The sequence below is a fragment of the Rhinopithecus roxellana genome, chromosome 17, assembly GCF_007565055.1.
Source record: "Rhinopithecus roxellana isolate Shanxi Qingling chromosome 17, ASM756505v1, whole genome shotgun sequence".
Taxonomy (NCBI): Eukaryota; Metazoa; Chordata; class Mammalia; order Primates; family Cercopithecidae; genus Rhinopithecus; species Rhinopithecus roxellana.
Window position 1 is genome coordinate 66,658,680 of NC_044565.1, and position 17,389 is coordinate 66,676,068.

Below are 17,389 nucleotides of genomic sequence, written 5' to 3' on the forward strand. Positions count from 1 at the left end.
TAATAATTAAAAATTATTTTATAAAACATAAGCTTGGGGTTTACAAATCTTAAAATTTGTTTTCTAAATAAGAAAACAGTGTTAAATAGAATAATCATCTCCCGTCCCCTCACTGTGATGCATACTTTAAGAGCCAACAGAGTTGTATCAGTGTTTAGATACAAGGATCTTACAGAATACTTCGGGAGGGAGCTGGGGATTGATGAGAGTGTACTCTCACTTCAGCCTAGTAACCTCAGGACAGTTTTGAAAGGAAGGCCTTATGGATCGATGAACTCGGTAAGCATACAGAATTAGGGACCACAGTTTTCATTGAGCCAGTTCACTGATAATCAGTATGAACCCATAAAATCCTTGGGGGCTTCTGTATTCCGTGTGAGAAGGAAATGAATGGTGATTTTCCCTACAAAATGGGAGTAAGATACCTAGGAACAACAGCACGTCAATGCATTCTTTTTTTTTTTTTTTATTTATTTTGAGAAATTTTTTAAAACATAGAAAAACATAGTTATATAACAATCAAAGATTCTATTACTCACAATTGACAGTTAACATTGCCATAATTACATAAATATTTTTGTTAACAAAATAAGTGAAATAAAACAATACAGAAAAAGTTTTGTTCTTTGTATCCCATCTCCAGTTCTATCATGAATATAGAGTAAATACTTCATGTATCTTTTTATATTTTTAGTTTATATATATATATATTTGTGTAGCATGGTGAACAACATACGATTTTTTATGTATTTGAAAAAATTACCTAAGGAGGAAACTGGTTTTTTTTTTTTTATTTCTTCTAACTACATAGTTATACATGTGCCATGGTGGTTTGCTCTACCTATTGACCTGTCCTCTAAGTTCTCTCCCCTCACCCCGTACCCCACAATGGCCCTGGTATGTGTTGTTCCCCTGTCTGTGACCATGTGTTCTCAATGTTCAACTTCCACTTATGGGTAAGAACATGCATCACAAGGAAACTGTGTTTTCATCTTGATCAAAGAATTCTTTAAAATATGAAATATTATTTTTAGCCTTTGAATTTTTACATATAAGTTGTTTAATTAAAGTTATTAAGATACAGCTTCGGAGTAATGATTGGGGGCAGGATGGAAGAGTTTAGTAGCTGAGCAAATTCTGGTGTGAGATGTAGTTACAGTATGCAGACTCAGTCCTACCAAAGGCATGTGTAGTGCTAATCTCCAGTCTTGTCTGTTCTGTGGTCAGAGATGACCTATAAATGCTGTTTGCATGAAAATAAATAGTTGAACTTATACATTTGTATTCAATATATAGCCATATATATGAATGGCAGTTAAATTTAAACTGTTTTGCTTGGATTCAGATACATAGTTAAATGTATACATTTATAGTAACATACATGTAATAAAGAATATCTTCTAGTTATTTATCTTGGGTAGAGTGGGAAAAGGTACAGTACTTTTTATGAATCAAAGTGCCATTACCCTTCTATTGTGATCCAATAAACCCTGTTCTTTTCTCAAGCAAATGCTTGAGATACTTAACTTTGGCATTTAATAATTGTGTTTTTATCTATGTCTGTTTCCTCTTAGTAGATTATGATCTCTGAAAGGCAAAGGTAGTATATTTTATTTATGTCTGTACTTTCAATAATACCAAGGGCCAATTAGTCACTGTTTTCTGTCAGAGTAGTCAATTCAGTTCATGTAAAATGAAGAAAATAATAATCATGAGATTTATCTGTGTTCTGAGGCTGTAAGGGAATTTAAAATTGAAAGCACTTTTAATGACTGCTTAATAACTTTAATGACTGGACCAGCAAATTTGAGCGATTAGACAAAAAGTTAATGTGAAGTACTGATTTTATTTAATTTCTCTACTAACTATTTCAGAACAAGTTGTGTATACCTTTTGAAATAAACTGTAGAACCGATAGGTGAGCTGTGAAGTGATATCTAATAGAGATGGGTCTAAGAAATAGGCTTAGGTTCTAAGAGAAAATTATCAATATGATACTTAGGACCATTTATTGGTAACAATATGGTGGATTGTATTGTCATCCACCAACTCAGGCAATTCTCAATTTAGAAACAGATTATGTTCCAAATGTGCTTCGTTGATTATAACTTGGAGTACAGTTTCCTCATAGAAAGAATGGTATAAATGATTTCCATATTAGCATTCTTCTGGTTTTGATACAACTGAATGTAATTTTTTCTGCATTTTTTGGAGAGTAAGTTAATAATTACTAGCATTTTCTCAGAATATATTACTATTAAAATAATAGGAATGAAAATATGTAATCAAGTATATAGTCTTTTAACCTTTCATTTTCTGCTAGTAAAATAATATCTAGAATTTTGTTTATTAGTAACATGAAAAAAGATAGGCTGGGAGTGGTGGCTTACACCTGTAATCTCAGCACTTTGGGAGGCCAAGGTGGGTGGATCACCTAAGGTCAAGAGTTTGAGACCAGCCTGGCCAACATGGTGAAACCTCATCTCTACAAAAATTCACTGGGCCTGGTGGTGCGCGTCTGTAATCTTAGCTACTTGGGAGTCATGAGAATTGCTTTAACCCAGGAGGCAGAGGTTGCAGTGAGCTGAGATTGTGCCACTGCATTCCAGCCTGGGCAACAGAGTGAGACTCCATCTTAAAAATAAATAAATAAAATAAAAATAAATTTTAAAAGATAGCACATTTAAATTTTTCAATCATTGTTCATTTTTAGAAAGTACTTTCCCTGTTAATCTTACCACTTCGGCAAACACTAACTCGTAGTATGTTCTTCTTGAAAATCTCTGAGTAGTTCCCAGAGGTAAAGCCAGATCTACCTCTGAAATATTCTGATTTATAATGTCCTTTAAAGTTTATCTGAAATGCAATGTTTTAGGACCTTATTTATGATGTCAATGAAATTTTAGAATATTTAGCTCATTTTCTTTCTCTTTGCTCTAACCATGTAAATGTTCTTGGTATTATTTGAAGGAGGACTTAAATAACAGGAATTGAAATGATGGCAGTCATAGCTTTTATTTATCTGTTTATGCCAGACACTTAAACAACAGCCATTGGAAGCTAGCATTATTATCTCTATTTTGTGTATGAGGAAACTGAAGCCTAGGTTAAAGGATTTGCTCAAGTCACACAGTTAGGGAGATGCTGAGCTGAGATTTAAACCCAGATTTATCTCATCTCCGGAGCCTGTTTATCTTTGTACTGCACCTACTGTCCCAACAAAAGGAAAACTTGGATATTTCCATATCCAAGTTTCAAAAAATGCTGCATATTTTGAAAAAGAACTTGGGATGCAAATATTAATATTATTGTGGTGTTTTCATATGAAAGAATGATATGATCACTTTTGGGTAGAGTGATTAGAGAAGCAGGGTATGAACTATTCAAACCTAAATAATATTTCATGCATAAAAAGGTGGATTTGGAGCCATTAGAAGTCCTACCAAAGTCAGGTTCCAGATTCTCTCTCTTCCCAGTTCTGTTTCATGCTTAACTTTCTTGTTAAGTAGAGAATGAATTGTAAGCTGACCTGGGAAAAAGAGTGAGAGCATAACATATTTTACCTGGGAGATTAATAGTACTATGGAAATAGGGAAGTAAGCCTCATTGAGTCAAGAAAAAGCTTTTCAATAACTGTATGCTGGACTTTGGGGAGCAGTGGTAAGCAAGACCTAAATTGTAAACTAAGAGTGAATTAGGAGTAGTATAGTGAGATAACTAAACAGGGATGTTGTGGAAACTGAAAAGACAGCCACTTTACTCCTCATATAATGAATCATAAAAAGGTCTCTCAGAGGAGATAATGCTTGTTTCAAGTTTGTAGGATAAACAGGACTTCGACTAAAAGGAGAGATAAGCACTAAAAACAAACAAACAAAAACCTGTACAAACAAAACAGAAGAGTAGTTTTTCTGAGTTTGGGGTGCCTTTTGAATGAACCATACCGATTATAATTCCCCTCAATGCCTTGCAAGTCATAAGAGCAAGAAAGTCAGTGTTCAGTCATTCAAATTTTAGGAAGCAGTTGACTATCTTATGATATTTTGAAATATTACACCCTGTCATTGGGTTATATATATGTTCATAGGGAAAACCTATTCTACTCATAGAATATTAGAGCGGCCAGCATCCTCAGAGATCATCTAGTCAGTTCCAATTTTCATTCAACAATAACATTTGCTGTGTACTAATCACAGGACACAGATGAAAAGATGAACCTTGCCTTCAAGGAACTCACAGCCTAAGAGAGGAAATAAACATACAAACAGACAATATGCAAGTTTGATAAAGTGCTATAATAAAAGAGGTACTGATTAAGCACAGAAGAGAGCTCATTAATTTTTCTTGAGGATTAGCTAGGTGAAGTTTTAATTAGGTCTTGAAGAACCTAGAAAAGTAGTTCATTTGTGACAGGGAGGGAGGATATTTCAGGTCAGGACTGTGCTGGTTATTTAAAAGGGACAGTTTTCCATTTGACCCAGCCATCCCATTACTGGGGATATACCCAAAGGATTATAAGTCATGCTGCTATAAAGACACATGCACACGTATGTTTATTGCAGCACTATTCACAGTAGCAAAGACTTGGAATCAACCCAAATGTCCATCAGTGACAGACTGGATTAAGAAAATGTGGCACATATACACCATGGAATACTATGCAGCCATAAAAAAGAATGAGTTCGTGTCCTTTGTAGGGACATGGGTGCAGCTGGAAACCATCATTCTCAGCAAACTATTGCCAGTACAGAAAACCAAATACCGCATGTTCTCACTCATAGGTGGGAATTGAACAATGAGATCACTTGGACACAGGAAGGGAATCATCACACACCGGGTCCTATTGTGGGGAGGGGGGAGGGGGGAGAGATAGCATTAGGAGATATACCTGATGTAAATGACGAGTTAATGGGTGCAGCACACCAACATGGCACATGTGTACATATGTAACAAACCTGCACATTGTGCACATGTACCCTAGAACTTAAAGCATAAAAGAAAAAAAAGGGGGACAGTTTTTAACATTTCTACTTAAGTTTTTCCATCTGGATTCCTTAAATAAATAAAGATTATCTAAAATAATTAAGTCATATCATGGACTTTCTTAGTTGTCTGTTAGTAATATAAATTAGCCTAAGCAGCTGGTTCTCAATGTGTGGTGCTGGAACCTAGTGCATCAACATCTCCTGGAAACTTGGAAATGCAGCTTCTCAGGGCCCAGCCTAGACCTACTGAAACAAACCCTGGGGTGTGGAGCCCAGCCATGTTTTAACAAGACTTCAAGGGGATTCTGATGTATGCTCAAGTTTGAGAACCACTGGCCTAAGCTAACAGTAATACACGGAATTATTGAAAGTTCATGGGCTTTGAGGATTTGGAGACCTGAATTTGAATCTCACCTCTCCCACTTAGTAAGTTTGTGACTGTTAATCTGTCACCTAATATCTATGAGCATTGGGATTTTCACCTATCAGGTGAAGGTTATAATGTTTCCTTCCCAAAATTGTTGTGAAAATTGGTTAATATAATGAATGCCTAATATTTTCACTGGCACATTGTAGGCTTTGATAAATGGAAACTGCTTTTTATCATGATTGTTATCTTTTTCTGGATCATTTTTCAGTGATTACTTTTACTTACTGAATGAAAACATGCTCATAATTTGCTTTTAGATTCAAACGCTCAAGAAATTAAGGACATCTATGGACTTAATGGACAAATAGAGCACAAACTAGCTTTCCTGAGAACTCATGTGCCAAAGGACATGAAACTTGTGCTCATTGGCCATTCGATAGGCAGCTATTTCACTCTTCAGATGCTGAAGCGAGTCCCTGAGCTCCTGGTAAGTACATCTCCAGAGGTGACTATGGGTGCTGGACTGTGTGCCTGCACAAATCCTCCTCACCTTTCCTATGTTCTTTTGTCTCTTGTTCAGTTGATAAATAGAACAGAGAGAGGGATATTTGCTTGCTGCCTTTATCCTTATCTCCATATTATGATGGACTTATGTGAATGTATGTTCATAATGTTTCAAAGAATAATGCTGAGGGAGATAGGAAGTTTCTGAAAGAATGCCTTTGAATCTAGGGTTATCTGGAGTTCTTATGTTACACATTACTTGCTGTTTTTTATAAAGAAATATTTAAGAGCAGTCACTAGGTAAGACCTAGACAAGAATCTTTCTTTTGTGGGAAGGTATTTTGTAAATATTCTTGCCTTTTTCAGAAGGAAGAAATGTGTCATCATCATCACTGATAGGCAGACAGCTGTCTTTATGGAGCACTACATCTTTATTAAGTCATAAGTCCAGATCCTTACCTGTTCTGTATCTTGGCAGCCTTTTTGAGACACATACTCACAAATACTTGCAAATATTTATTGGGTACTACTATGTGCCAGATATTAAGTGAGGTGCTAGAGACACAAAGACCTATTTAAAGTGCCCAGGAAAGCAAGTAAACTATAAGAGATATAAAACCAAACAAAACATGGTACTTCCACTGACATATACCATTGAAATAACTCACTGAATGGATGCAATTCACAAGATAATTCATTTCTTCTTTATTCAACAAACATATATTAAGCCCTTTCCATGTGTCAGATCCTGTGCTATGTTTTGAGGACGTCCCAGTGACTAAGACAGTCTTTGAAGTAGGAGAGCCTGGAGTCTGCTTGAGGAGACAGTCTAACCAATAGATGTGATACCTGCTGTCTTGTTTAAGTTCAGGGGGCGTGGGAGCATGGAGTGCTGGTAGACCTAGTAATCTGAAGCCAAGATAGGACATGATCGCTTCATGGCCGCTTTGTGCTAGGATTTTGACTGTTTCTCACTCCATGGGATAAAATATCTTCAGTGGGGTCTCAGAGCTCACTAAGCGCTTGCTCCTTTTCTCACCAGCTTCACCTGCTTACTTCTTACTCATAATTGCCCTTGGGAAATGTACAACTATAGCCTCCCTTGCTATGGTTTTTAATAATAAATGGAGGTTTTAAATTATTATTGGGTAGAAGAAAATGTGTTTTTCATTTCTAAGTGTGAATTCAATAAATTCAAGATTGTACTCTGTTCTCTGTATTACTGTCTACTGTGTTGGTTTCTTTTTCCCCTAAATAAGGTGTCGTAATCAGAATGCAGGCTTTTCTCTTGCTTTTAGCATTTTGCACAGCTTCTAATGTCTTTTGTGCCTTTGAAGTCTCCTCTCGTACTGTGTCATGTGGTTGCCATCTTTATGGTGTCCAGCCCTGCCTCTTAGTGGTTCTACTTATACAGTTGCTGTGAGTTCTGGCTCTAGAACCAGGACACCTATGTTCCAATATTTATTGTCTTTTTTTTTTTTTTTTTTAGTCTGTCTGATCTTAGACAAGTTATTAAGTCTCTACTTCAGTTTTGAGTCTCAACCTCAGTTTCCTCATTTGTAAAATGGGGATAATAATATGTTCTTCAAAGGATTTTTGTGAGGAATTATATAAAGCATCAAGAATGATATCTGGAACTTTAAAGTTCCAAATAAGTATTAGCTATTATTATTATTAGGAAGTAACTCTAGAGTCATTGTCTCAATCATTAGGTTAACTGTTGTATTAGGTATCTACTGCTGTGTATCAAATTGCCCCAAAACTTAGCAGTGTAAAACAGTATACATTTCTTCACTCATAGTTTCTGGTCAGAAGTCTGGCCACAGCTTAGCTGGGTTCTCTGCTTCAGGGTCTCTGCCAAGATTTTAACCAACATGTCTTCCAGGGCTGCAGTCTTATCTGAAGGCTTTAGTTGAGATGGATCTGCATCCAGGCTCACTCATGTGGTTTTTGACAGGATCCCATTCCTTGAGTGTTGTTAGACAGGGGGCCTTCACTCAGTGGTGGCAGTTGGGTAGAGGCCACCTTCTCTAACATGTCAGCCTGTCTAGCTTACTTCATTAGAGCATGCCTGGAAGAAGAGCCAGGGAGACAGGCTGCTAGCAGATGAAAGTCACAGGCTGTAACCCAGTTACAAAGTGACATCCCATCACGTTTCCTGTATTCTTGTTAGAATCAAGTCACTACATCTAGCCCACACCCAAGGGGAGATAATTACACAAGGGCATGAATACTAGGAGGTGAAGGTCACTGGGAGCTGTGTCAGAGCTGCGTACCCCACCACTCTAAAATTAGGATTTCACTTGTGTGTTGTGCAATCAAGCACATGGACATAGGATGTACATAAATTAAATTACTGCATTTATTTACTGGTATAGGCAGTGACTTGTACCTGTCAAATAAAATGTAGCAAACTGACATGACATAATTATTTGTTGTTAGTTGTTCCGGGTGTCTTAAACACTTTAAAAACATTAAAAAGGATACTTGCATATTTGAAATAATAGCATTACTGTTCTGTAAACATAGGCAAGAAAATATTCATTTCGGAGCTCATCACAGGCTATTATTAACTTAATCACAGATCTGTTATGGTTTTTGTGTTTTCTCCAGATCTATTCTGCATGTGATGTGTGGTTTCTCTTTTGTGTATTTGAAAACGATTTTTCAACACATTGTCTTGAACCCTTCTCTCTTTTTGGGCTCGTATTCACAATGTTTGTTGGCAAAGAAGTAGAATGCATCTCAAGTTTAGTGTGCTTTCTTATAGCTTTGTTCAGCGTCATAACTTTCTAATTATTGTCCTGCCTTCAAGTGTCCTTGCTTTTGCAGGAATAGTGGTGAAAAGGGGAAACAAAGATGAAACGTGAGCTTAACCTACTTTATTTGTGGAGACATAACTCAAACTGATTATAGAGTTTCCAGAAAGACATGTGAAGCAGTGTTTTATCTTCTTAAAAAGGGCGTAGGCTAGAAAATAATGTGTGCAATAAATTGTCCAAAAGGTCACCTCTTTTGGGGGGTGGGAGGGGCAATGAACATCTGTATGATTTTTAAATTATTATTCAGAAGCTTTATCTGGTTTCAATTAACTACATTGTTGAAATTCCCTACCCATCCCCAGCCCCCATTAAACACCTGGGTCAGTGAATATTGGTGGTGTGATCCCTGCCAAAGTGTTGAAATTTCAGTGTCTCTGGGCTACTCTAAGACACTGCAGTGCCTGCATGCCTGAAGTTAGCATGACATGCTCCATTTGAGATGCATTTGACAAATATGTTTGTGTAAGCCAGAATGTTACAATCCTTAATCATTTTGCCAAAAATAAGTTAGCTATTATGTTTTATAACATATGAAGTGTGATAATAAGAAACTTGTGTTTCCATCTCTTCTGTTATTTTTTACTGGAATATTTGACTCTCGTAAGATTTTGAGGACATATGTGTAGTTTAGTAGCTAGCTGGCTTATTTAGTTTTATTTTGGTTCAGCTCTTTGCAATATTTTCATAACTAATTATAGGCAACTTGGTCTTAAATCATTTTAAGAGACTTACTGTATATGTCAGATACATTGTCTGACCTGTATTTTAATATACTAAAAAAAAGTTGCCGCTTTAAAAAAATCTGGTATTTAAAATTATTTATCTAAACAAATTCCACACATAGAATTAGAGATATTCTTCATATATTTTTAAAGTAATGCTCAGTATAGGGAATTTAAAGAGAAACTTGAGCAAATAGGTAATTGGAAGACTGTTAAATCGTAGCTATCATGACTTAAAATAATAAACATAATTGTTTTTAGGTTCATGGGATCTTAGAACTGAGATAGGCTTTAGAGACAATCTGGCCCCATCTTTCATTTTATCAATGGGAAGTGAGAGAAAGGTCCCTTGCCAAGATTCAGCCTTGGCTCTGCCTGAATCTGGGGTGGAGCATACTGATATTAGCTGTGAGTATAAAAAGAATCCAAGAAGGTATTGATGGCTCCTCCAACCTGTGGATGATAGCAGAGACTATAGCTATTACAGTGTGCCCTGCACTGTACACAACTGCTAGGTTCGTGTGACTCATTGTGTTGGTGCTCCAGGAGTAGGAAACCCCACGAATGCTCTAGCAATTTCAGGATTGTGTGTTGCTGTAGGGGGAGAATAATCAGAAGCAAAAAAGTAGTAATCTTATCTCCACTATCTAGAATCTTCTTTCTCTTATCAACCATCTATATGTTAAAAATGTGTCACCTGATTTTGCCAGTAAATATTTTTCATAAAGTTCAAGTTTGGGAGTTGAGTTGAAAGCCCTTGATTCTTCACTGAGTCTTGGGGTGAATATCAATTAATATAACTTTAATTTTCCTCTAAGAATTTATATAACCTTTAATGATAACATGTTTTCCTCTTCCAGGGATATCAGATCCTTCACAAACTTATTTTTTTATATTATTTGGCCTTCCTGTGCACAATAACATAGAGTTTCCTTTGTCTGTCTGGTTGGCAAAACTGTTTTCTCTCTGAATGAAATTTCCAGATTACTTAAACTCACTATCTTAAGTACCAGACTATTTTATCCAACAGGATAAAAATTTGTCTAAAGTATATTACTTACTTATCTGCCTTCTTCAGCAATGCATATTGAGTATAGAGGAATTTTTTTCTTAGTGATTTAAGGGCAGTGGTAATAACACTATTATTTTGATAGTGTTATACTAGAATAAAATGTAATCAAAAGGAATGTGCCTGTGTCCTGAAATTTCTTAGGTGATAATGCTTTTTCATTAAAAAAAAAATGTTTCATGTATGTCTAGGTTAGTTTTTCTATCTCCTCGCTCAGTGTTAAGTACCTCTTCTCTTCCCTACTTCTAATTTATTGCTGCTAATTTGCTATAGGCAGAGAAAATCAATAACTACATTATAATTTTTTTTTTCAGTAGAAATGAACAGGTCCTAAATAGATAAAGGAGTAAAACTGACAGCATTAAATGTGTGGGCATTGTTATCACTCAGCTGTTTTTTCTCTTCTTTTGAGATCCTCAAAAAGAATGTTTTGGGGCATTTTAAATACTCAAACTTTTAGAGACTCAACATATAACTACAGCTGAGAAGCTTGCAAAAGTATACTAGGAGAATTAGAATAGCATGTTAGATCATGTATGTTTTGATTCAGGAATATACCTCATCCATACTAAGGAAAAAATAGCTTCAGTGTTCTCCAACAATGAGATTATTGAAACTGTAGTTTACTTACACTATTCTGCTGAGCCTTCATGTCTGCTGTCAAAGTAAGACATGCTTGTAAGATGCATTCATATGTCAGTCAGCTGTGTTTAACAGTTGAGATAATCGGGAGGGAGGGAGAAGAATAGGAAATAACTCATTTGTCATAGTAAATTTGTCAGAATCCTGTCCCTAGATTCAAGTGACAAGACATGGAAGGCAAAATGAGGCAGTACTGTAAGGCTCTGAATGTTTTGTCGAGAGAGGTGTCTTCTACCTGGGAAGCTCAGAAAAAACTTCCTGGACGAGCTTCAGGGCCACTGAAGGATGAGTTGTATCTGGAAGTAGAGGATTTGATATGGTGACTAGGGGGTACTGTGCATTCTAGGCAAGGGGGACAGCATGAAGAGAAATGGTTTTCATCACTGGGCACAGGGAGAGGGCAGTGGGTGGTGTGACTGGGTTGCAGCAGAGTGTGCCTGGAGGGATCAGTCAGACATGAGATTGATAGAGATGGACAAAAAGCTGGGCTAGGGAGTATGGACTCATTTTCTGGACAGCAGAAAGCCACTGAAGGATCTCTGATGATAGCAGTCATGCATCAGGTAAATTAATCTCTCGGGGAAAAGGAAAATGAGATGGAGAGAGAAAAAGTGCAGTATAAAAAGTGAACATCCAGGTGACAGGAAAGTTTACTAGTCCAAGCAAGAAATAATAAAGAGAGTGTAAGGGATAAAATTGCCCAAGGAGATTGCTGAGAAAAGAGAGAGGTCATAGATGTATATCGGCAGAATGACTTCATTTGCCATAAAGGAGTGTTACAGGATTTTTGGGGTGTTGCTGTTCTGGCCAGAAACATGTGGTTGGTGGCACCTTTGCCTGAGTTTTGCTGGGGCCCACTGGGCTAGTTCCACCCACTCTGCCTGACAGGCTGTGCTCAGCTCATGCTGCCGGCCTGGATCCTATGCCTCCAAGGGAGAATAGAGTCAGGCATGGAGTGATGAGGGGGGTGTGTGAGCGAGTGTGGGTTCCAGCCACTGCACAGTCAGTTATGCTGGCTGCTGCCATGGGGCAGGCAGCTTCAGGTGCCAGCTCTCTGTGAGGCCGCAGCTGGACCAGGCACACTGTAAGCAGCTTCCCCGGTGGCACCAGGGAATGCAGTGGCACCCAGAAGCTTAGAGACGCCAGGAACCACAGGGCCCCAAAGAGGGAGTCACAGCTCTGACTCAGGGAGCTCACAGGTCTGGGCTCCCTGAAGTGCTGCAGATTTTCTCTCCTTCTCTTCACTCGCAACATGGAGAGCAGGGGGCATGTTTCGGCTCTGTTTGTGTTATAGCAGCTCTTTTAGCCTCGCCACTCTTCGGGTCCCGAGTTCTTGTCCTACGACAAGGAAGAATGAGGTTTGCAGACAAGCGGAGGGTGAGCAAGACAGAGAGGAGCTTTATTGAGCAATAAAACAGCTCAGAGAAGACCCACAGTGGACAGCTCCTCTATGTAGCCCAGTGAGTGTTCAGCTCCTAGCAGAGAGGGTACCTCCTCCCTGCAGCTGGTCGTCCTGACAAGTGTTTAGCTATCAGCAGAAAGGGTAGCTCCTCTCTGCAGCTGGTCATCCCATCCTGCAGCTCTGAGCAGAGAAGAGGCAGAGAGGTGGCTTCTCTGTGCAGGCAGGTCATCCCTTTGTCTGAATCTCTTGGTAGAGATAGTAGCTCCATTCTGCAGCAGGTCGTCCCATTGTCTCTCTGTCCTCTGCTCTGGCTGAGCCCAGGGCTTTTACAGGCCTCAGAGAGGAGGAAGTGCGCACTGATTGGTCCATGGGCAGCCATGGGTAGGCCCAGAAAGGGCACCACGAGTCCCCTACTCTGGCCCATGGGACTGGCAGCCTGGCCTCTAGCCTTCAGACCCTCCCTGACCTGCAGGTGGGGCCTCACCAGAGACCCTCCCCCTTCTGCCCAGTGGCCCATCTGCCTCCTGCCAGCATCTATGGCACCCAGGTTGCTTGTGCCAAGGGGCACCTGCAGGCCAGTGCCGAGCCACCCTCAACACCCCCCCTCAATTTCCCCTCATGCTTGTCAGCACCCAAAATCCAGAGGGGGCTGAGGTGGCAGGGAGCTGGCATGTCAGTGCTGCCTCAAGTGTGCGCACACCCAGCTGGGCTGTGACAGTGCCCAGGCTTGGCCCCAACCCTACTCCAAGATCAGAGCGGGCGCCAGGAGCAGGGAGAGGCCAGGGAGTGGGAGTAGGCCTCTCCAAGCCTTCAAGGGCCAGGAAGGGGGCCTTCCCAGGCCCCCAAGGGCACAGAGAGGCATGGGTCCACAGCTCTTACTTGGGCTGCTGCCTGCTTCTGGCTCTCGTGACTCCGTGACGCATGAAGCCCAGCTGCACCCCCTCACAGCTTGGCGCAGGGGCTCTAGGTACTTGCTGGGCCTAGGCCGGTGTCAGGGTAGGGGCAACATCTCCATGAGCTCCCCCAGTGACCCTGGCATTCAGGGGCAGTCAGGAGCTCCTCTTTGCCCAGACTGTGGCCCTGCCTAGTGCACACCTCCAGGGGTGGATTGCAGGCCCTGACCTGGCCACCAGGAGTGTCAGGCCTGATGGTCACCCTGATGCAGGGCAGACCCCGGTGACAGAACCCTGGGCAGCCCTGTGCAGAGCCCCCTCCTGAGGCGCAGGAACCCTGAGCTGCTGGCCAGTCCCCAAAGCAGGCGTCACAGTCAGCTGCCTCAGGGACATGGAGCACAGGGGACCCACCACCGCCATTGCTGCTCCTGTAGCCACTCCTGCTGCCACCGCCCATGCCTCCCCACTGTGGACAGCCCACTGCTGCCATCAGGAGGAGGAAGAGGTGGAAGTCACAGAAAGAGGCAGAAGATATAATAATTTTCCAAACTATTGGCTGCAATCCATTAATGGATCCCAAAATCACTTCAGTGGGTTGCAACCAGTGGATCAGTCAAGACAGAGTAGACTGTGCTACAATAACACAATGTCAGTGGCTTTTAACAACAAAGGTTTGTTTCTTGTTCATGATACAAATCCTTTGAGGGTAGGCTGCCCCTATAAAGATTTGTCTATGCAAGCTTTCTCCAGAATCCAGATTGATAGAGTAGCCTCTATCTGGAATATTCAAGTCCCATGGCAGAGGATATAAAGTGAATAGTGAACCACACCTACATTTTAAAACCTCCGCCTGGAAGTGAAAATTTTCACTCCTCAGATTTTATTGGACAGAGCAAATCATATGACCAAGTCAGCCATCAATGAGGCTGTGAAGTACAGTCTTCCCCAGAGAATGGAAGCATATGTTTGTGACCGATAAAACAGTGTTTTTAAACAATGTATAATAAAATTGAGTAAAATAGAATAGAATAAAAATATATTGCAGTAAAGGCATGTATTATGAAACTTTTGTTTCACTTTGTATGTGTGTTGATAACATAGATTACAATGTCAAATGTATATCTTACTGTGAGTTAAGGTAAAAAAAAAAGTTTGAAAACCATTCTTCTGGACTAGAGTACAGCATAGCAGCTAAGAACACAGCAAGAATGTCAAAAAAGGGGTAGATACATGGAGGATTACGGATGGCCACAGATTTTTTTGTCATTCCTCTCAAGAAATGAAACCTGTTTCCCTTCCCCTTTAAATTTAGGCCGAGCATGTGACTTACTTTCACCAATAAGATACAGTGGAAATAATGTACTTCTGGTACCTTCAAGTCCAGGCCTTAAGAGGACTGGGAGCTTCTATTTTCTCCCTCTCAGAAGCCAGCTGCTGTGTAAGAAGGTCAACTGCCCTGAGACCATGAGGCTGAGAGAAAGCCCAAGCTAACTACGTAGGAGGATCATGAGGCACCAGGCCTAAGTGAAACCTTCTAGGGCCCTCCAGCCCATCTCAGCCCAGCCCATCCACCACTGAGTACAGCCAAATGAGTGACCCCAGCCCACACCACATGGAGTAAAAGAACCATCCAACTGAGCCCTATTTGAATTCCTGACCCACAGAATTATGAGACAGCAAAATCATTGTGATTTTAAACCATAAGTCTAGAGATGCTATGTTATATAGCAGTAGATAATTTAAACAAGGTAACAGGGTTGAATGTAACAAATGTTGAAGGCTTCAGGCTTCTAGAGTAAAAGGTTCTTGATGTCCTTGAAGACAGACTTTTTAGTGAAATAATGGACAAGGTGGTTGCAGGAAGTTAGGTGAGAAATGGATAGTGATTCCACTGGCCAGTGAAGGAGAATACATGAGAATTTAAGGAAGAAGCTGGTCAAGGGAACTTTTTTTCCTGTAAGTGGGGGAGAATTTAACATATGCTGAAGGGAACAGCCCAAGCACAGAGATGTCGAAAGTGAAAGACAAACAGGAACTTTTGTTGGAACAGGTTTCCTTCCATTTGTCTTTTAGTCTACATACTTGAAAACTTGGAAAATGGAATTTTTCTTAATATTTGTGTCTTTGCAAAAGTGGTTTCCCCCTTCCCTGGGGTGTAGGGGGAACATATATTACATATTTGGTTATCCTTTTCTATCTAGAAAAAGTCTAGCTCAATTTTTAAAATAGATGTTATTGTCATTACTAACAGTGATTATACCTAACATTCATTTGAAATTTATAAAACATGTTCACATGTAACAAGGTATTTTAACAGTCTGATTTTTCCCATCTGTTTTTTTTTTTTTTTTTTTTTTTTTTTTTTTTTTTTTTTTTTTTTGAGGCGGAGTCTCGCTCTGTCGCCCGGACTGGAGTGCAGTGGCCAGATCTCAGCTCACTGCAAGCTCCGCCTCCCAGGTTTACGCCATTCTCCTGCCTCAGCCTCCCGAGTAGCTGGGACTACAGGAGCCCGCCACCTCGCCTGGCTAGTTTTTGTATTTTTAGTAGAGACGGGGTTTCACTGTGTTAGCCAGGATGGTCTCGATCTCCTGACCTTGTGATCCGCCCGTCTCGGCCTCCCAAAGTGCTGGGATTACAGGCTTGAGCCACCGCGCCCGGCCGATTTTTCCCATCTTAAAGATGAGACTGAAGTGCCAAGGAGTCATGTATCCAACCCATATGTCAACTAGTAGAAAGTAGCAGAGCTGGGACTCTGTATTCTGTTGTCTAACTTTCCCATTATCTGTTTTCTAGGTGAGTTAATTAGAAAGGTGATGATTACAGATGGTTAGACTAAGTTGCTTTCACAGATGACCAAACTATTTGGCCTAAACTTAAGATTTCTATTTTTGCTTTTTTAATATTTGAGTTCTTCAAATACACAGTGAGTGTTTGAGTAGGAAGCAGGTGAATGCATTGGGAGGAGTTCGGAGAGAACTGAGAGAAATGACAGCATGTGTGAGTGCTCTGGAGCATAGGAGATAAAGAGACTGTTGAGGCCTGGGCCAAGGGCAGAAATTAAACTGAAAAGATAGTAAATCAAAGTCCTAGAATTGAGCTGGGAACAGAAGGCGTATGAAGGAAATGGAGGATTCTGCAAACATAGTGCATAGTAGTTTGACAATTACCTCTGTGTGACCCATTAATAAATCCTGCTGTGTGAAAAACAGAGGCTTAGACAATCAGCACCTAACTACTCTGATTTGTGAAAGATTTTCCATTTCAGAAAACAGTAAGTCTCTTACTCTAAGTTTGTATTGTAGATGATGAAATGCTATTTTTCCAGTCACTTATGCATTCATTTAAATATATATGTATCTGCATATTTGTGCGCACACACACATTATCTTTTCTGAATTACCCAGAATACTTTGCTAAAAACTAGACACATGGACAGTTTCAACTTTTCAACTTCAGCCATTTTTAGTTATCTGCGTATTTTTTTAAATCCTGAAATTGCTTTCAAAGTGGAAAAATTGTGTGGGCTTTTTTCATCTTTTCATAACTCAAAAACGACTTAATATGTTTTTCTCAAACTTTGCAAAAAAAAAAAAAATCACCTTTGGGCTGAAACCAAGCATGGAAAATTTCACCACAAAGGGCTAATTTTTTGGAAAGCTGCAAGAAAGTGAAAACAGGGGTTTATAATAGAACATTCTTCATGCATGTTAATACTTAGTACTTTAATGCATTTCATCTGAGAATTTCTGAACACTTTTCAGATTTAAATATTGAGCCATTTTAATATTTGTGTACCCATGATATATTGTCAGATATCAAAAAGTTCCCCCATCCTCTCAGATGTCCAATAGCTTGGGAATTAGTGAGATGTGTTTAAAATGACAGGTAGGGCAAATGAAGTTAAGTGGCTGCTAGCCAGCAAAAGCCATATATTTACTGCCCAACACATTTTATCACTACCTCTTCTTGGCCCAGGAGTA

General features: G+C 39.7%; 1 protein-coding gene across 3 annotated transcripts in view; it reads left to right on the forward strand.

The window, feature by feature from the left end:
- The window catches only part of LDAH (lipid droplet associated hydrolase), a 152,954-nt gene that overhangs the window by 42,110 nt on the left and 93,455 nt on the right, over positions 1-17,389 (forward strand). For all 3 annotated transcript variants that reach the window (XM_010383002.2, XM_030921523.1, XM_030921524.1), the window contains one exon: positions 5,673-5,842. In XM_010383002.2, coding sequence (XP_010381304.1) covers positions 5,673-5,842 — 170 coding nt within the window. The remainder of the gene's footprint in view (positions 1-5,672; positions 5,843-17,389) is intronic.